This window comes from Asparagus officinalis, chromosome 4 (assembly GCF_001876935.1).
Source record: "Asparagus officinalis chromosome 4, Aspof.V1, whole genome shotgun sequence".
Taxonomy (NCBI): Eukaryota; Viridiplantae; Streptophyta; class Magnoliopsida; order Asparagales; family Asparagaceae; genus Asparagus; species Asparagus officinalis.
Genome location: NC_033797.1, coordinates 8,932,582 through 8,954,596, shown reverse-complemented (window position 1 = coordinate 8,954,596; position 22,015 = coordinate 8,932,582). Strand labels below are relative to the sequence as shown.

Sequence of the window (22,015 nt, the reverse complement as noted above, 5' to 3'; positions counted from 1 at the left end):
AACATGAACAACTTTTGATCAAATGTTATTAGAGAATACCACAAAAACTTAGTATAGGGAGTCAGTGTCATGGAAGGTTTTAAAGGTATGTGCATGCATATGGTTAATTGATACTCTTAACATTTTCGAGAGAAGAAATTGAGCATTATATCCTACTAGTAACGAGATACAAAAAAATTAGGGCATGCAATTATCAGAGGATACATCTAATTAAGGAAAATAAGGAAAAAATAACGCTTCTAATTATATGTACACCCCTCATGCATGTCACCATTTATTCATAAGAAGATAGTTGCAAGAGAAGCTCTACACCCTGAACAATTCAGTATTAGAGCCAAATCATATAGACCAGCATTATATTCCGCACTATTCATGATTCCATTATGGCATTATTCAAAGGTAACATAATTGAGATGCAATTATACCATAGATATATACCACTAGCCAAACCATGTATGAAGCTACCAGTAGGAAGCTACCAGAAACCAGATAATCCTTTATTCACTTTAATCTTAGCAATTATACCATAGCTATATACCACTAGCCAAACCATCATCTCCACCCACATGCACACCTTCAGTTCACATTACTGCAGCTATGACCAATGCTTGTCCCCTGGCATTTATCCTCATAACTGTGTAAGCGGACTTCCTTGTCTCTCTAGCAAAAAACAAACCTCGATGGGCAAATCCCTTCATTAGAAACAAAACAAAACAAATTTCTTTTTAGGGAAAATTATGTCGGGGCCCTAAAAGTAGGAACTCCATGTGACCCAGCCCATTGTATTTTGGCTCATGTGATTCAGCCCTAAAAAGTAACATTTAATGTTTCAAGGCCCCTCCACGTCAGCAGTACAAAAAAAAAGGAATTGTATTTTGGAAAAAAACCCGATATTGCCCCTCCACTTATCTTCCCTAGACGCCTCTGGTTCCCAAAAACATGAAAAGTCACGTCACATTAATGCAATCTAATTTAAAAAATTGAGGGAAATTTCTCGCCCTTTTTTAAACTCTACCATGAGCAATAACTCATGTTAGTCCTAAGTTATTTAATGTTAGTTCTAACTTATTTCATGTTAGTTCTAACTATTTCATGTTAGTTCTAATGACAAGTAAAAGTTAACTTTAAGTGGAACTAACATTAATACTTTAGCTACTTGGTCTAGTGGTAAAGCTTGGTAATTTGGAAAAGAGGTTAAGAGTTCAAACCCCTACAACTACAATATATATTTAAAGGTCTTTGATTGGGCCTTGAATCTTGGGGCTCTTAGAAAACCACTAGAATTAACATGGGCTCAATTAGAACTAACATATCACTAGAACTAATACTTATATTAGAAAAAACACTAGCTGGAAGTTGGAACCAGGCTTATTGAGGCGCGCGCCTCGGGCGCGCCCCGGGCGCGGGGCGCTTCGGCCTGGGGGAAATGCGCCCCGCACGCGAGGCGGGGCGCTGCACGCAGCGAGGCGCGCGCCTCGCGCGCGCCTCACGTGCGCCTCACACCTGCGTTATGTAACATACTCTTTCTTCTATTTTTTTAAAATAATTTACATAATTACATATTTATATCATGTAATATACTCTTTCTTACTAGTTGCTAATCTATTTTCATCTTTTCATGTTTAACCAATAAAAAGGAAACAATAATTAGTAATTTAGTATACTTGTTTGCTAATTGTAACTTCCTTCTCTAATTAGCATGCTAACTAGCAAATTATGAACATGTAAATATGTAATTGTTACATTCATTCTTCATCTTTTCATGCTAAGTAGCAAATATCAATTAAGAATACTAACTAGAAAATTATGAACAATCATGTTTGTTAATTATATTTCTTAGTCTTTTATGTGACAATTTATAAACATATGCTCATAATTGTTAATCACTTAATTTGATGATTTAAATACATGTTTCTTGTATCTTTTTTATTACTTTAAAAATTCAGTTAGCATAATTTGATGATTTAAGTTGATATTCTCATAAATTTGGATGTAGGTAACTAATATGTTGCTTATATGTTTCTATCTTATGATGTTGGCAAATATTAGGTTGAGTTATGCACCTCAATTAGTGAGGCGCGCGCCTCGTTGTGCGCTTTGCGTATGGTGCGCGTAAGGGACATTTGCGGCATTGCGCTTTGCGCCTCGATAACACTGGTTAGAACTAACATGAAATCAGCTAAAACTAACATGAGAACCATCAGAACTAACATAAACTCAACTAGAGCTAACATACCGCTAGAACTAACGCTTATATTAGAACCAACACTAGCTAGAAGAAGAACCAACATGAAATCAGTTAGAACTAACACGGGAACCACAAGAACTAGCAAGGGCTCAACTATAACTAACATAGTCACTAGAACTAACAATGGCTCAACTAGAACTAACATAACCACTAGAACTAACATAACCACTAGAACTAACGTTTATATTAGAACCAACACTAGCTGGAAGTAGAACTAACATGAAATCAGCTAGAACTAACACAAGAACTACCAGAACTAACAGGGGCTTAACTAGAACTAACATACCACTAGAACTAACACTTATATTAGAAATAACACTAGCTGAAAGTTAGAACTAACATGATATCAGATAGAACTAACACGAGAACCACCAGAACTAACATGGGCTCAACTAGAACTAACATAGCAACTAGAACTAACGTTTATATTAGAACAAACACTAGCTGGAAGTAGAACCAACATGACATCAACTAAAACTAACACAAGAACCACCAGAACTAACAGGAGCTCAACTAAAACTAACATATCACTAGAACTAACGCTTATATTAGAAATAACACTAGTTGAAAGTTAAAACTAACATGACATCAGCTAGAACTAACACGAGAACCACCAGAACTAACATGGGCTCAACTAGAACTAACATAGCCACTAAAACTAACACTTATATTAGAACCAACACTAGCTGGAAGTAAAACCAACATGAAATCAGCTTAAACTAACACGAGAACCATCAGAACTAACAGGAGCTCAAGTAGAACTAACATACCACTAGAACTAATACTTATATTAGAAATAACACTAGCTGGAACTAAGAACTAACATGACGTCAGTTAGAACTAACACGAGAACAACTAGAACTAACAGGGGCTCAACTAGAACTAACATACCACTAGAACTAACTCTTATATTAGAAATAACACTAGCTGAAAGTAGAACCAACATGATATTGGCTAAAACTAACACGAGAACCACCAGAACTAACAGGAGCTTAACTAAAACTAACATACCACTAGAACTAAGGCTTATATTAGAAATAACACTAGCTGAAAGTTAGAACTAACATGACATCAGTTAGAACTAACACGATAACAACTAGAACTAACAGGGGCTCAACAAGAACTAACACACCACTAGAACTAACGCTTATATTAGAAATAACACTAGCTGAAAGTTAGAACTAACACACATAATTCTTTTCTATTATTGTTTGATGTTGTTGCCTTGCGATCTTAGTCCCAGTAAGCGCTTCGACCACGTCCACAACAAATTAAAGAAAGAACTGATAATAAAATAGCAATAGCAACAATAAAAGTTGAGAGGAATTCACCTCACTGTTCACTTATAATTTTTGAAAACAATTACAAATAAAATGTTTTAAAAAAAAATTCCATGACAAAACAATTAATAAAAATTCAAGGCAACAAATTAAAACCCAACGTGCTTGATGCACGACGGGTCTAAGTCAATCGAGCATTTAATTAACAACCTAGCTAGCGATTTGATTAAACTAACTAGCTTTGACGAAGCCGTCGATGAACTTGGCTCCGGTGTCCCTCAGCCAGGTGACGTCCCACAGCCAGTTCTCGATCAAGAAGAGGGACGCCTCTTTATTGATGGGCTCGTGCTTCTTGACCCACTCGGCCCTAGGCATGGGGTCGTCGTTGGGCCACCTATTGTTATCCTCGGTATAATAGCAGGTCTGATGGAAGTCGGCCCCGTCCTAGACGATCCAGCCCTCGGGCCTGATCACGTCCTTAATCTCTGACTCCATGATCACTGTCCTCGCTTTCGTCTTTCACGGCCTCCCCATGGTCTGATCATTTTCAGTGGCCATGACGGAAGTGAGAGAGGAGAAGTTAAGAGATAGAGGGGGTAAGAGAGAGAGAGATGAGATTAATGATGGAGAAATTGAGAATAAACAGGGAGGAGCATAATAATCGAGTTCAGTCCTATCAAATGAGCAAATTTGTAACTTCCACTGGGTTTTTTTGAAATCTGATCCTTTAGGGTCTCGTCACAAATAATACTATGTGTATTTGGGGCTTATCCACATGGGGTAAAATACAAAGGGCTTCGTGACATGAAGTTTATGTTTTTGGGGCCTGGACACATTTCCCCCTTCTTTTTAACTGTTGTGACAGCCCAGAATTTGTTGTTTATTTTGTACACAAAGATGCATCTACTACTGCAAATGCAATTTGTAAAATATGGTTAAAGCTTTTTGGTTTGTTTCATCATCATACAAACTTTCCAGCTTAGCAAAAATAAATCGCTTAAACTTTCCAGCTTAGCAAAAATAAATCGCTTCTCGCAAAATGACTTGAAATCAATTTGATAGCCATTTTTTGTGCCTAAAAAAGTAAAAAGTGATTGATGCATCTGCAATTGCAAAAGTGTTGCAATCACCACAAACCAAATAGCTACAACTTCAACTGCAATTGCCTTATTGCAAATTTTGATAATAGTTAAAGTTCCAATTTTTTGTAAGCCCCTCAATGTTTCTTGACTGAAGAATGTTAAAAATAACGATAACACATAACATAATGCTCTACCTCCTATCAAGGGTTAAAGAAACAAAAAACGTAAAAGAAAAACATAACACACAATGTATGTTATTTTGTTTATTAAATATTTACATATTTTACACAAACTATTCATAACGACTTTAATAATTAGAATCGTCGAAATTTTCAAACATAATATCACAATTAGGAACAAACTATTTTCTTATTGTTTAATTTTAAAAAGTATAAATGATTTTTTGATAGTAATTTTAAGAATTAGGGAAAATATATCATAATACAAAAATATTTATAAAAATTCTTTAATTTAATAAAAGCTATATAGGTTTACTAGGAAGTACCACAATCAAATACTCAAATACATAATGATAAATTTCTAACTCGCTCATAATTACATTCATTTTATTAATCATGTTCATAATTTCACAATCACATAGTGATGTCACCAAAACAAGACATGAAGGTTTAACGAACAATTCAAAAGTAATTACTTAACTAATTCAAGCTTTAAGAAAGGATACACTCTTAAATTTTTGGAACTTATATTGAACTAAAGTAAGTTATACTGAAATAACGCATGTTATATTGAAATAATAGCGTTTGTTGGGAAAATTTGTAAAAAGAAAATAAAAGAATTGAATTTGATTTATTCTTTCTAACTGCTTAGAAAAAGAATATTTACAACTCTCTCAATCTCGATTACAATTTACATTTCCTGATTATAAAAGAGAAAAAGATCAACGGAGATCCTCCCTTTTGTTTAAAAACTGGGTTCTTCACGATGGCGATGGAATGCCTCCATCGAATGCTCGCGTCGAGCTTGCTTTTCGTTGACGATCTGACATTTTGCTTCACTGGAATGATATCTTCTCCTCACGATTTAACGCTGTGGAGAACTTGCAAAGCAAGTTTTAGAACTCTGAACGAGTTCAGAAGAACTTACAGAGTAAGTTTGAAACTCTTAACGAGTTAGGGAACTCTGAGTGAGTTTAGAAGAACTTACAAAGCAAGTTTTGAACTCCGATCGAGTTGAGAAGAACTCTTAGAAAGAGTTCACAAACTAAGCCGAGTAATCTCAAAGGCTTCAATAAAAGTCTTCCAAGATGATTCAAGAGTTTATTCAAGTTATTGATCTCCAAAGCTCCAAGAAGATATGAAGAAGCCGAGTCGATCTCCCAAAAGTCAGATCCGAAAGATGATCTCCAAATCCAAAAGATGATTGCCAAGATCTGATCTACCAAAAAGCCAGCGATCCCAAAAGAAAGACCCGAACTCAGTTGAGTTTACCCATATTTATAGGAGGGTTAAGGGGTGTAACTGCCCCCTTAATCTACTCCTAAGTGGGGCGGAAATCCCTCCAATCATGGGGGGGAAACGGTTTCTGGAACCGTTCAGCTCGAGCTTGAACGAGTCAAATACCGAAAATAGCGCTCTGAGCCCGAACTCTGCGTTTTAGACCTGAAACGCAGAGTTGGGCATTTCCAGTTGGCTCAAAACACAAAGTTTATGAGAGATATCTGTGTTTTGATTTGAAGAGACTGTCAATTTGTAGTCTCTTTTGCTAGAGCATTGCAAAGATCATCACATTGTAACCTTCGTCTTGGCTCCTTAAAAATATGAGAGTTGTCAGATTATTACTCCCGATATTGATTGTGAAGGCTGTTGAATAGAACTTTCATCAGTTGTTGTGAAGGTCATCGGATTGTAACATTCATCGATCTACGTGAAATTTTTTAAATTGTAGCCTTCTGGAAGCCGTTAAATTATAACTTCCATCATCGGTGTTTGATGAGGATAAGCTATCTGCAGTGATTTTTAGACAACCTACAAATAGGCTATATTGTAACAACACATTTTATTGTAATAACATAGAGTTATGATCTGTCTGGGTGTGTCTGAGTTATTTCATAAAGTTACGTAACATTTAAGGGTTGTTAGGATACATAACACAATATAACGAGTTAGTTGCATAACGGGTTTTTCAACAATGAAGTGATGAACCAATCAACAATATTATTATTGTAGTCTTGTCGATAAACACTTCATGGAATAACCATCAATTGTCTTTTATTAAGGGATCTACTGTGAAATTCTTGCAAGCTCTTACAATTTAGGCCATTTATAGGATCATGGTTTATAAGAAGAAAGACAAGATGATATGCCCACATTTGAGAAACTAGAAAAAAGCCTATGAGCTGGTTAACTACAGTATCTAACTTTCCATGGCAGCCTACTAGTGAGAGTAACAAGGCAGTTCAAAAATATATGGTAGGTAACAAAGTGCACGAAAATAAATAGGCGGAAGGGTTGGAAATCTCAACTCAAACACTTAACAGAACATAAAGTTAACTAATAAATACATCCAGATCAGAAACATGTGTATCCATTTACGCCACCTAAACTCATCTAGCTCATATCTTTAACAGCATAATTACACCACCTAAACATATGGTCGTTTTTGACAAATTCAACCCACTTATTTTTTTGTCGCACTAGACCCAATTACTCATTTATGTTTCCTTCCAGGAAAACCTGATTTAAACCTAGCAGTTACTCAACACCTAGTATCTCATAAATATACTGCAAGCAATTTAATACAGTCAATGCATTTTGTTTCCAGAGGCGATTGTCTCAGTGGTATTTCCCAAGTAATTGGTTTTCTTGATAATTGTATCGACTACATTAGCTTCAGGTTGATAATTAATTCATGATATCGCTTAAAGTGTGGGATTTACCAGGTCATAATGCAAGATCAGCACTTAGTATTCTGGGATTTACTAGTTAATAATGCAAAAATAAACCCAGAAATAATGAATCCAAATTGAATTGTAATTACTAGTTAGACAGATACATCCTTATGAATAAGTTATCTGCCTTATTCAGGCTCTCTCTGGACTATGGATCGTGGCTGATTGTCCAACTGATAAAGTTTCAGCTGGGGTAAATTGTGTAATTACGACTTCAAACCAAGCCGGATTATTACCACTGAAACATGCTGAAGGGTGATCTCAAACCTAGCAAGCCAGGACCCAATGGCAAACTAAGTGATTATGATAGTAATTATGTTTTAGACATGAATAGAAGGAACTCAAGAATATGAGGCCCATCACCATCAAGAGGCCCATGTGGTTGTTAAGAACCATTGAGGAACTAGCGACTCAGAACTTATAATAACGGAGACTTTCTAGTTTCCACGCTCTTGCACAAATTAATGCTTACAGATTCGAAGGCCATGTAGCAAGCTCTGGTTGGTTGAGTTGGTATGCAATAACTTCCAGCACAATAGTAGGTCAATTTTTTATTTCTACCAGATTTGAGCATCCAAAAGAAAAAAAAAATCACATTCTGGTAGGAAACTTGCGATGTAAATTCTACTTAAGTTATGGTTTAGTTTCATAGGAAATATTTTGCATGGTCAAGAACTGAGACAAAAAGAACAATTCTGTTTCATTTTCAGTTTTGCATCATGCTTTCAGCAAACTTGTGTAAGTGAACTACAAAGAGCTACAAGGGTAACGAAGCATATATGAAAAGCATGGATATATCCAACAAGAGGGTTTTCTCAAAACTGAAGCAAATTTAAGCATGTCCTTACGATTGTACCTTACATAAATTCAAAAAGGTATGATCAGCAAAATCATCAAGTAGCGAGGCAAGTGCAGAAATAGCATATTTTGATTGAGCACGTGTTCCTTCCAGGCAATTTTCCTCCAACAATGGATAAATATCACTACAAAATATAAAAATAATAATTGTTTGTCAGACAAATAAATAAGTAATATAAAGGTTAAGCAAGTCGATGAGAAGGAAAAGGAAGTCTCTTTGTCTGACATTCAATATTCCAAGATTGCAGTCTTAAAAATGTTAAACAAAACATACACCCACACATTGAAATCATAATGAAAACAAACAAGAAAAAGGCCCTACATTTCTGACCAGCAAAAGAAACAACTAGCATTTGAGCATGTCAGAGAACCTCCTGCTTGTGTTAAGGACTAGTTTGAGTTCCCCTTTTACTTACCAGATTTCAGATGTGGTTAAACATAAACTATACTTTTAAAACTTTTTCAATCTCTACCTTTTTACACTGACCATCAAAAAGTTCATGACATACAGTTATTAGACACACCTTTTGCTGTTTTTGTTTTTGTTTTTTTAATTACCTATAATTAATATTTACTTGTAATTTGTGTATCCAACAAAGTCAGTAGCCAATTTCCCTAACTTGCTATGATGGCATGTCTGTTTCGTACTTTCATTTCCTTTCCCAAATAGACTTGAGAGGTCAACTTGAAAATTGTATCCATACAAAGGCAGGAAAGAACATTATTGTGGACACATGGGGACATTTAAAAAAAAGGAGACAACACTCTCAGAATTGCATGGATATGAAGAAACATATTGCGTTTTCAACTGACAAATTTGTTTATAATGTAATTCTCAAGTAGCTCCTTAGTCTAAATTTTGCTTCACATGTCAAAAGGTGTAATATCATGAAAGTGTAATGTTCTTATGCTCCTTTTTCTTACGTGATACCTCAAGAATCAGTGGTCTTCTCTACAGGATCTTGAAACATTTACCACAATTGAAAATCTAGTGGGAGTTGAACTAGAAGTGTTGCACCTAGGTTTTATGTACTTAAATGTTATGATCATAATGATTTGTTATATCAGCAGCCAAATACACTTTTCAAGCTTCTGGTTTTATAACAGTGACCTCCTTCCTCCTACACGCACCTGTCAGGGATTTATAATTGGCTCATGTAGTACATGTTAACAGTGAATCGTAAAAATTAGTAAAAGTCATGTCTAGGCTTCCTCAACAACAGAATGTGGTCCATAACCAACCCCATTTTCATAGGAAATGGCTTGGATGGTAATGATGGTGCCGATGGCCTACTGCCTAATATTCGAGTCCAAACCAAAATTAATTTTAATATAGAAGGTGTATGTGCAAAAGTAAAAGAATCATTGCAACGTACAATTTCATAATTATTTGTAGACAAACCCCAACGCTCATTATTTACCTGAGCTCAATAGAAACATAATGACCTGCTCTGGCTAGAATTTGAAGAAGTTTCTCAATTGGTAAGACAGACTCCTCCAGTAGCAATTTCAATAAATATTTTTCGGATCCCCTAAGCAAGGAAGGAAACATGTCCACAATAGTCTACACCAAAAAGTTTTAACATGAGAGAAATCAGCATAGGGGAGATTCCACTTTCCAGTAAAAAGGAAAAATATAAAATAACAAGACATTTTATATAAACGACTTCAAAGCCACATTTAAGATGTAGTGGAGACTTATAAAAGGACAAAAGCTCTTTCTGTGGCACATTTATCCGTTCTTCTCTTCCCACGTAAAACCAGGTAAAAGTAACAAGTTTATGGTTCAGTTATTCGGACAGGTCAGTTTGAAAAAATCAAAACTAAAACTGCCAACAATTTTGAAATTCTTTCAATTTCAAGACCCAAAAGAACCAAACTCCTGAGAAAACCAAATGTCTCTCTGTTTGACAAAACAATTTTCACCTCTAATATCCAAGTTCGAAAAGGCAGTCTGAGCTGAAGCCCAGCATCTTAGGCTATATATTGATAACCTCTTGTAAGTTGGGAAAAAAAGTCAAATAATCTCCCAAGAAATGAAATTCTCCAAACTAAATCTTTTCTTTCTGTCATCACCTCGATTCTTTGTTATTGAAGTATTTTATGTGTCCTTTCTCAGTTTCAAAACAGAAAGTTCAATGCATAGCCAAAAAGGTGGGATTTTCAGCAGTCTATGGGCCTAATAGTGTTTGGCAACTTCTCAAAATGAGAACCCGGCTTCATTTTGGACAATATTCTGTTTGGATAAAACTGGGCCAAATCTGGCCCAGTTTTTCTAAGGCAAATTGTGGCCTTTAAACTGGATTTGTTTTGGACCCCCTCCCCCTTGGTCCAAAACAAAACTAGTTTTGTTTAGCACAGGGCCAGAGCTAGTCTTGGCCCAGGTATATAGGGTATTCGCCAAACACACTTATAGAATTCATAGAACCTGGCAAATAATAGTCTTTAATTCTGGGTTGATGATAGAAAGTAAATTAGTGGGGGCTGTCTCTTTATCATCAACCTTATCTGACAGGACAAGTTGAAGATAGTGCTGGCGGTAATGAGGATGGCAATAGAAAGAAAATATTTATAGCACAATCAGATATTTCCGTGACAATCAACAGAAGAAGGCAAGTACTCACAAGGAGAAGATCCGCAGAAGCCTCCGCATATTTATCGCCATCTTCCCTGGATAGGCAATTTTCCAGTATATGGTGAACAAGTTCCCTGTTGAAGATTGAGTAAGAACATTTTGTGGCGAGTATTTTGAAAAAGTCATAACATTGATGATCTTTTCCTATCCTCTTCAGAAAAGAATCCTGAAAATTTGACAGAAAATACATAAATAATTAAAAAGCAGACATTCATAGTGAAAGAAAAATAAAAAAAAAGTTTCAGTACAAACATCAGGCTAAAATCATAAGGGTATTGGAAAAACTTGAATCCGTAACTATGAATAACAAGCACTAAGCTCATTTATAGAATTTTGACAACTTTATGAAGTAAGAACACATGCCAAGCACATAGATTGACAATCGCTCCAGCTTAATACTATATACGTGTTAGTTGTTACATATGCATACGTTCTTGTTATGGCAGGGTAAATTATGAACAAAGGACTTTCCTCAGGACCTAGAAAACCGGTTGCCAGGCCAGGCTACATCATCACTTGTTGTTTATGTTCATGAAACAAGGAAGTGATTCTTAAAATTCTCCTAGTATCAGTCTTTTACAGGCAATTACCTTTCACTTACTGTTGCTCTAGTATCAGTTCCAAGTACTTTTTTTTTTGCTTTTTATCAGTCTCAAATTATAAACCGTCTACCTCACCGCAACTTCAGAGTTTTGGTGTGTTTGATGGATATTTTAACATGGTATTAGATCAACCTATGCTCAAATCCTACAGGCCACTCATTTAAAGCAGCTTTAGAAAAAGAGATACCATTGCGGAAAGTGGACCTTCCACTACATTAAAACTTCGAAGTTTTGGTGAGGGAGAGGGTTATAACTTTATAATCTTAACATCAAAGCTGCATTTTATGCACCAGTATCTATTTTTCTTAAATCCACCTAAAATATGTGGTCAATGGGATTTGAGCCTGGGTTGCTCAGACACCATGTTAAAAAAGATCCTATCAACTATACAAAATTACAAAGTTTTGGTGACATTAAGGTTTATAATTTTGTAGTCTTAACTCTTAACACTCTCATAAGAACAATAGAAACTAAACTAGTTATAAATATTCCTAGTTTCTATTAGTCAAATAACTTGTTAGTGTCTGACCAAGGAGAAGCTATATTTCAATAGAAATTAGCACAACCATATCATAATGGTGTATGTATCATTGAAATATCAGCAGAGCCTTTCTAGAACAGGTATTTAGCATTATCTAGTACATCTTTGGGCTGTCCCTCCTCATAGTGACTTTATTAATAGTATTGTTACTCCCATTGCTAAAGTATATGTGAACTAGTGTCCTTGCTATTAAGCTACAATCTCCAAGGAAAAAAACCATGACTTTAATCTTCTGGCCATACTCTCTTCCCTTAAACCGAATTGCAGAAATTCAAACAAAAATTGAACCCAACAACTTTTAATATGATTATGTTTAATATTATCTGATCATTTATTTTAAATAAAAAAACAAATTAGAACTACACAAGCTGTTGAGGTGTCAGTTTGTGGTGCTCCATCACCTAATCCATTTCTATAATTTTTTTGACCGCTCTAAAAAAATTCCTATAAGTAGACTGATCTACATTTTGCTAGGATTTTAATTTAATAATTCTAGACCACCTTGCAGAGCATACGTTGACAGCAATATATACCCAAAATTACAACTTTTCCATCTCTTTAAAAGCAAAAGCACACGCAGCATATTCAAGTCAATGTTTGGAACAACTTCAAATTGTTGAACAAAACAATAACTATGTGTAGCCCTTGCAGTTTTCTTAATTTGTTATAATCCTAGCTGCTATGATCCTAAAAGCCCTACTTTTCAGTGTCCTCAGAAATCAGAATGGTTATATACAAATACGATCATGACCTCTGTTGCCCTCAAATCAATCCTAGAGTTGGACTCAATTAAGCAACAAACTTACAAATTGGCGATCGCCATAAGTTTTTCTTAATGAAAAGCTATAAATAAATTTTTAAAAAAAGAAGGGCTCAAAAGCTAAACATTGGCTGTTACTTTCACACAAAATGAGGTTAAAGTCATGAGGATTGGACAAATAAATCAGATCACAGAAGATCATTTAGAAATTTAACAGACTTTGGAAGCAATTGTAAACTTACTTGAGTGGCACAGGCAGTTAGCATAGGTGTGTGCACATCAATCAATTCCAGCAATGCCTTAAAAATATTTTTATCCTTCATTAGGTGCAGTTTATTAAAACACTCTGCAGCTTTGGATGAGTCAGGAAAGGCAGTTGACATCTTCACAAAGGATGCTAGAATTCTATTGTGAACTTCTTCAGAAACATTCTCCTGGAAAACAAGTAATAAAAATCCGAAAGTTACAAGAATAAATAAATAAATAACTCAAGAAGAAAGTTGTCTGATATTACTTCTTTGTTACGACATTGCACATTAGCTAAGTTTATTGAAGGACAAAACTTGGTGACGTGTTTGCAGTGAAGTGTCCAAAACTTTATAGACAGCACTTGTCCGTCATCATATGGATGTCAATACTCAAGTTGCAGAAAGATCACTCCACGCTACTTCATACTAAATTTGTTCCTAAGGCATAACTAGTTTAGTTATACCCACTTGTACAAATGCGTATTGTGCACCAAAATTCAACAATCAACTCCATTCATCTTGATCTACATGCCTTAAAAGCTCCATAAAAAAATTATGTATGTTGATCATATACTACACACGCATCATGTGGTCAAAACAATTAACGGTTTTCTAACAATGCAACAAATGAGACCTCTTGATGTATGGTTTAGAACATTCCAATGGATGATCCATTCTGTACATCATTATATAATTATCTTAAAGCATCCATAAACCAAAAACTGTGATGTTTCGATGCTTCTAAACTAAAGCATATTTTTAATGTCTCTTTAGATGTATTGTTGTAAAACCGTTAATTTTACAATCACTTGATATATACGTAACTATAATCCAGTGTACCTAATCTTTTATTTATAATATCATCCAAAATATATAGATTAAAACTAACAGAGTTGATCAAGCAAATTGATTGCATAATACAATTTTTACGAGTATAAGCAAAAGTTATACCCTAGGAACAAATACGCCATATATGTATATGTGTGTGTATATATACATATATATATATATATATATATGATAGTATATATATATATATATATTATAGTGAAAAAATGAATATGATGTGGTGGCTCGTTTTGCTAAAATGAGCTACAAGAGGAGTCATGCGTGGAGGCCTCACTTCCAAGTCACATCACATGGATGGGCCTCACCACCTTTGACTCTTAGTAGCTCATTTAGCAAAAGGCTAAAATACTAGATTAGCTTATAAAATGACACTCATTTGCCAATGAGGCATAAAAACTGACACAGACGACAAGAAGACCTAAAAGTTGACACATTTCACCAATAAGGCCTTCTCCGGTAGCTAGAGTTTTAATTTGAGCGGGAAACTAAGGGTTTTTGCATATATGCCTCTCAAATCTCCCACACTTACAGAGTTGCCCTTTAAATTTAAATATTTAGAAAAAGACCATCTCTCTCCTTACTTGCATCAGTCATCTTCTCAAACTCTCCTTTTCCTCAATCTCCTCACTTCCCTCCTCCCCTTCTCTCCTCCCCATTCCTTCACTCCCTCCACTTTTGGTAAATGTTGAGGGGAGAGGAGAGAGAGGAGGGAATGGGAGTAGTGAGATGAGAGAGGTTGAGAATAGGGGTAAGGTTAGAGGAGGAAGAGAAGGTGGCGGGGATGGGAAGCTTGGGAACGAAGAAAGGGAAGGAGTGGGAGAGGGGGAGAGGAGGACAAAGAAGATGGAGAGAGAGAGAGAAGAGAGAAGTTTTTTTGCACAAATATTTGAATTTGGAGGGAAAATCCGTAAGTGGGAGATTTGAGGGGTATATATGTAAAAACTCTTAATTTTCCCTCTCAAATCAAAACTCCGGCAACCGGAGTAGGCCTACTGTTAAGTGTGTTAACTTTTAGGTCATGCTATCGCTAGAGTTAGTTATTATACCTTACTAGAAAATGGATGTCACTTTTTAAGCTAATTTGGTATTTTAGCCTTTAGCAAAATGAGTTGTCACCTCACAACCAACAACCATCATTCTATATGTGTGTGTACATATATATATGTATGTATACATATATATGTATGTACACATATATAGTATGTATGTATGTATGCATCTAATGATGTGTATGCTTGATACCACGTACAAAATTGATGTTTGGTAGTTACGTGGAGGCTTCTCATCCACTCATTTAAAGGTGTCTATCTAAAAATGGTTCTCACTTAATTAATCACTCATTAAATAATTAGATGAGAAGTTGTCACTTCACTACCAAGCACCAAATTTACGTGTTGGTACAAAGCATACCGAATTTCCCCCTCCCTCCCCCCAATGCCCGTCCCTCTCTCATCTCTCACTCTCTCTCGTCTCTCTCTCTCTCTCTCTACTTATATATATATATATATATAAATATATGATATTGTTGTGTGTGTGTGTGTGTGTGTGTGTGTGTGTATCGTATGTATATATATATATATATATATATATATATATGTATGTATATATATATCTTCTTTTTTGTCAGTGTCAATTTCCCTTTAGTTGCACGAGAACCACCAGCACTTGTCCTAGATGCTTTATTTTTAGTCACGAGCCAAAAGAAAAGGAAGGAACAATATCTGGACGAAGTATTTACTAAGATTTTTCAGTTACCTTTTCTTTTTCTTTAAGATCCAGATACACCTGCATTTCTTTCTGCAACCTGAAATAATGAGCTTTTTTGGTCAGACGTAACCGAACAAAAAAAAAGTTATAAAAGTATTTTAAGGGGGAAAAAGACAGCATACCTGTGCTTTTGAGATAGTATGGAGTTTAAAGCCCAAATATGGGTATGCGTGAAAAAAGAGAAGGAAGCAACCCAATGTATAGCCCTTTCCCTCACAGAAAGTGAAGCTGGGAAGAGATGCTCAGCAAGCACAACCTCCATATTATGGGGCCTGTAAAATTTCAATCACACCTTGAACTATGTGTCTACATCATATCATGTAATCAAAGAGGATAACAGACCTAAACTCCTTGCAATCTTTGTCAAAGCAGAGAATTAAAATCCTACAGGGAATTTGTTCATAGTGATCACTAATTAAGAGGAATCCCTTAGAATACTGGTCACAATAAACTCGATAAAGCTCCAGCAACTTTTGCAAGGTACACTTTCTGACAGAAACCTGCAAGGAAACACGCATCTCAGGAGGTGAAAATTAAAAGAGATAAAATAGGACAGAGTTACCATCCTCATCACACTATCCTAGTCTCTAAAATTAGCATATGGACCGCAAAACTAAGCCAAGATCAATCCATAGTAATCTTAACCAAATTCTTACAGCAATCAGGCAACCCAACATCTATTTTTTACAATGTTATTTCAAATTCCTTGCTTAAAAACTATGGTGATAAAGTTCTTGCCGCTAATCACAAAGATTAATCCAGCAAGTAGAAAAACCTGCCTTACAAATAATACAGATTAGGCAAGTACGCTTGGGAAATAAACCTCCATAATAGATAAGTTTACTAGAGAGAGCTAGCTGTATACCATTCCAAGCTCCAATGTTATCGAAAAGAAATAATCCTAAGTATCACAAAAGCCAGTCATTCTTGACAAATACCTTCTTGTCACGAAGCCGTTCAATAGATTGAAGTACTAGTTCAGATGGAAAACATGACAGGTTAGATTTTGCCAGATCACAGACTGCTAGTACAGCATGCATCCTCACTTTATCATCAAAATCCAGTAGCCTCCCTCCAAGAGCAGCTGTCACCAGTTTTGAAACAGATGTCAGAGCAGTGTATCCTATCGTTCAAGGATATAAAATTAACAGTAAGGCATTGGATCTCACTAAGAATATCACGTATTTCATTCGCAGAGGAATTCGCCATATAGCAGGCTTTGGCACATTCTATCGCGGCTAGTCTAATTTCAGGGGATTTGTCTGAGAATCTATTCAAAAATTCCACAAAGACTATCCGATATTCCTGACCAACACTGAGCTTAGATAGGGCAAAAAGCTTTCCTACAAGATGAACTGCCTCTAAGCGGATATCCACATGATCACTCTGTTAATAATGCACCTTGTATCAGAAACCGAAGCAAGAAGTATACAGGAACAAAAGATGAGAGAGGATCCCCAAAGGAGTTTAGTTAGTAAACAAGATGTTTCAAGTTCAACAGTTAAGAAGTGAGTAACATACTAGCAATTCTTGAGTCAAGTTTGGAATGACGGCCTTAAGAATCTGGGGAGCACATTGAAAGATTTTCAAAGTTATCATGTGGTAAGATTTCTTCAGTACATTTCCAGAAGCACCCTTATCCAATATACATGACGTTAAAAATTCACAAATTGTTTGCTCCAACCTTCCAACAGAGTTTTGAATGACAGAAACAGCAAGACGAAAGGAAGCTCCCTGCAAATATGCAACCAATATAAGTAATTCCTCAAGTAGACCTCAGCACAAAATATGAAGAGCGCAATGTTCCCTTTTGAAAAGGTCGCAGTAGTTAATCTAGTTGACCTATTTATTTTGTTCCAGTGAGGTCTAAGTCATGACAAGTGGACTGCTTTACAAGTGTTATGAGAAGTTATTTAAGCCAACATAGAATATTGCAGAACTACAATTTATATCTTACAAGTACTGGTGCTTAATCTAATTTTGAAACACAAATTGAGATGCCCCAGCTAAATTAAGTACTTTTGTAAATTTCCAAAGATATCACTCTACATGGCATACCAACGAGAATAACTTAGTACCCCACCCCCCACCCACCCCCACCCCACACACACACACAGGATTTTCAATAAACTGTTAACAATTGGCCCACTTACAGCCTCAGATGGTGCTTTGTGTATGTGGTGGGTGGGGAACGGGGAATTTTTGGTCAAACTAGCTTTTAAGCTATCTTTTCCATATCTACCTGTTTGTTAACATCCCAAATACCGTCTTAATGTTAGCCAATTCAGTTGAGGGGACGTATCAAATTCGGAAACAGTTTAAAGCATGGCATAATTTATGACATTAAGGACAACTGTATTAGAAGAAATATATTGAATTATGAATTTTTTTTAGTTTTTGTAGGATTGTGAATTGCCTAATCAAGAATGCTGATCATCAAACAAGTTTAGATTAACAAAATGGTATGCACACTAATTATAATGGAAGCAATAGTTTTCCTAATTACACAGAAAAAGGAAATGAAATGGAAGATTTCATCAAATACAGAATTTGGAAATCAGAGAAAGTCTAACTCCTTACATATTAAAAGAAGTCATTGTGGTTCTGAAAGAATGATATAGTGAAAGAATATTATAGTTGAGAGGGTGAGGCCTAATATTTCAGGCCCATGGTTTGTAAAGCAAATTATTGACATCTAAGCCATTTCCAGATACTGAATTTCATGCCGCATCAATCCAACTAGTTAAAAGAAAAAAGGTTAAATGCAAATGTCAAAAAATGTTGTACATGGTCAATTGTATTCCTTGATACCTACCTTTTCATCCTTTTAAAAGGTAGCAAATGACAAAAAATGTTGTACACGGTCAATTGTATTCCTTGATACCTACCTTTTCATCCTTTAAAAGGTTCTGAAGGATAACATTTAAAAGCCGACAAGAAACTTTAGCCTCAAGATCTTTATCCTCAAGAATAAGTGTCATAATGGACAGTATAGACTGAAACAAACTTTGCTGATGACTATGCCTGAAAATCAGAGATTGTCACTGTTAGAAGGAAATGTGTTGGAGTAAAAGCAAACTACATGTTTCCCAGTAAATAATAGAGATGCCAAATATTGAACGCAGGCATATATATCAAATTTCCAATTTCATCCTATATGTCAGTGCAATCCAATAAGAAATTACATGAGGCTGTTTTCAAAAACAAAAACAAAAGAAAGAAAGAAAGAAAGAAAGAAGAACAGAATGTTCGCTAGTTCATCAAACATGTGCATGTATAGTAATTATACTAAACTAAACTATCTGATATGCCAGTAAGAATTAATAGCATCTAAACTCCAAACATCATGAAAATGACACTTATTTAATAAGTGAATAAACAAGTAGCAACCATTAAAGAAATAAATTCCAAAACGGCATTTAAAATCAAAAGCTAAAATAAGGAGTTGGAGATTCAATGGAAATAGATGGCCAAATTGATGAAATGTGCCCTTACTTCACAACATTGAAGAAGACTTCGAACATTTTCAGAACTAAATCCTCAGAACCAATGTACAACATTATAGTGCCACATCTGAGGGCAGCAACAGTCTCCAATATTTTTGACCTCCTTGTGAAAAATGGGCTGCTGATATCAGCCAGATCCTCAAATACACTGATAATAAGTCTAAAAAGATCCTGCAAGTTAATGCATGAAGAGATCATGTTAGAGAAAGATATTTTTATATATGAATGATATCGCCAGCAAAAATACTTAATCTGCAGTTATTTTAAGAGTTATTTAAGATAGAAATACGAAAGGATAGCATGTCAATAAAATAGATGCTATGCAATTCTTGAGTTAAGAATTGCAATAGAATGTTAAGAAACAGAGTGACTTTCTTCTCTCTCTTTTTATTTCTGTTATTTCCCTTTCTTTCTAAGTAAAATTGTGACAAACATTACGGACCATAATCAAGGAATATTCAATATTAAAACAATTTCATATGCATGTAGATATGTATAAGAAAGGGGGGAAAATAGTTGATGACAGCAGGTAATTGGAGTGGACATTACCTTAAATAGTTCATCACTAAAACCTGGCTCAGGTGCCAAGACACGGAGAGCTTCAGTGCAACATACAGCAACCAGTAATCTAACATCTTTATCTTTATACTGGAGCAAGTTATTTTTAACTAGAGAATGCATTAACGGCTTAATCACGTCTTCTAGTGATGAGGACTGGCCCAACTCGGATAAAGCAGTTTCTGCTTGCTGTTGGCAGCAAGAAGAGGAATATGTTAGCCAAAAATTAATCCTAAAGTTACTTCAAAAATTAAAGACTCAGAAAGCCAAAATCGGAAACAAGTACATCAGATAACACCAAAATGCTTACTTTATATGAAATAACATAGAAATAACCTACACCGATACTCAACAAATTGTCAACTAACAGGTTTCTAGCTATTCAAACATAATTATGAGTCATTTTCTAACCAAACAAAAAAATGTCAGTATGGAAGTGATTTATAAAGTACAATGCAAACAAGACTAAAAGTTGTGTGATGCGCATGATTCTATTCCCAAGGCATGTCATGGTTATTTCAAACCGATCGCAAGTTTACAAGAACAAATGGATGGTCCAGATGATATATCTAAAATAAAGTATTAATGTTAAAGCAACATTATCTATGAAACTATTAAATTAAATGTGCAAGATAACTGTCTAGTTAAACTAAAAACATGGTGAAAATAGAAGAAAAGAGAAATATCTTTTCACTCCCATGATTTAAGACTTAAAATATGACAGCCTGTAAATCGGAAGGAATAAATCACACAATCTCTGAACAAAAAACACTTGAATGCATCAACAAATGCTCTAGACTAAGATTTGGTGATAAAACACTACTCCCGTAATAATTGCGAGCTAAATCATCCAATCAACTTGACAAATTCAAACCCATAACCTCGAAATTCTCCAACCTCAATGAATCGTACGAAGCCCAGAAATCTACATGTAACCCTGACTAAGTATGAAAACAGTAATGACACAGAAGCACAAAACGCTCACTAAACGAATTTATCCACATTGTGTTCATTACAACCCTCATTTCAAGAAAATGGAAGTAAGAGCACAACGAACATTAGGGTTTTGGGAATCGATGCGCACCCTGAGTAATTTGACTAAAGTGTCCTTGTTTAGGCGAGGTTGGGCGAGTCTCTTCCCAACGTCCGATATCACGACCTCCTGGGGAATCTCCATGGCTAAAGTGAGAGATTCTGGAAACCCTAGATTCGAGAATGGGTGAATTTTTTCTAGGGTTTCGGGGTTTTCTACGATGCAAAACCCTAAATGGGAGCTTCTTTCAGGTTAGGGGTGACTGAGGCAAGAATGTTTTGTTAGCGTGAAATTCTTACAGGATTAGGGTCTTGATGCCACGTAGGCGTATCATTTGTTTCTTAAACGGTTCCAAAGGAACAGTGGACGCCGTTTGGAGGTAATTATCCCGCGCTTTTGGCCGAGGAAAAAAGGGCGTGGCCAGTCCATCGGATGGTCAACACGCCGCTAGCCCGTACGGTTATATCGGGAGAGGCCTAATTGCAATTGAATACCCTATAGTTTCTCCTGTTTGCACTTATATACCCTTATTTATTTTTGACATCACTTACATAGAGTGGTAGATCCAGAAAAATTTACTTGGGGGTGGACCACAACTGACTATTTACTTAAAAATCGATATATAATAATATTATAAAACTACACTACTCAATAGAAATGTAGAATGGAAGTTAGCGTTTGTCTCTTTTGGGTTTGGTATCACAAAAATTAGATCCGTAGATAGAATAGAGAATTTCGAGCAATAGGTTTTTGCATTTTCAGTATTGTTTGGGGTTTTGGTGTCTAATGTTGGCCCGTTTAACCTGAAATTTAAACATGCTATTAAGTTCACATGGATTAAATGCAAATGGTCAATTCTTTAGTGGGCTAGGGTGCGAATTTCCTAAATTTAGTAGGGAACGGATTACAATTTTAGAAGGGGCGTAAGTAAAAATTCTCAAATGCTTGGGGTATAGCACAATATAAATCTGCCCACGCTTATATACCCTAAAAATTTTAAAACCTTCATTTATATATCTTCACCTCTTTTAAGCATAACTTACATATCCTATAATTTTTAAACTTTACACTTAAATACCCTAAAGTTTTTAAAAGATGCATTTAACTATGTTTTAAGTTTTTAAAACTTACGCTTAA

The 22,015-nt window shown here is 35.5% G+C and overlaps 1 protein-coding gene across 2 annotated transcripts in view; it reads right to left on the bottom strand.

The window, feature by feature from the left end:
- The window catches only part of LOC109836543 (sister chromatid cohesion protein PDS5 homolog A), a 30,741-nt gene extending 9,582 nt beyond the window's left edge, over positions 1-21,159 (bottom strand). For both annotated transcript variants that reach the window (XM_020404462.1, XM_020404463.1), the window contains exons 1-14: positions 20,930-21,159; positions 19,837-20,034; positions 19,277-19,458; positions 18,670-18,805; positions 17,303-17,515; positions 16,951-17,167; positions 16,720-16,865; positions 16,124-16,281; positions 15,904-16,053; positions 15,770-15,818; positions 13,160-13,351; positions 11,004-11,180; positions 9,801-9,943; positions 8,378-8,504 (exon numbers count right to left, since the gene is read on the bottom strand). In XM_020404462.1, the coding sequence (XP_020260051.1) occupies positions 8,378-8,504; positions 9,801-9,943; positions 11,004-11,180; positions 13,160-13,351; positions 15,770-15,818; positions 15,904-16,053; positions 16,124-16,281; positions 16,720-16,865; positions 16,951-17,167; positions 17,303-17,515; positions 18,670-18,805; positions 19,277-19,458; positions 19,837-20,034; positions 20,930-21,022 (2,181 nt within the window). In that variant the 5' untranslated portion in view covers positions 21,023-21,159. The remainder of the gene's footprint in view (positions 1-8,377; positions 8,505-9,800; positions 9,944-11,003; positions 11,181-13,159; positions 13,352-15,769; positions 15,819-15,903; positions 16,054-16,123; positions 16,282-16,719; positions 16,866-16,950; positions 17,168-17,302; positions 17,516-18,669; positions 18,806-19,276; positions 19,459-19,836; positions 20,035-20,929) is intronic.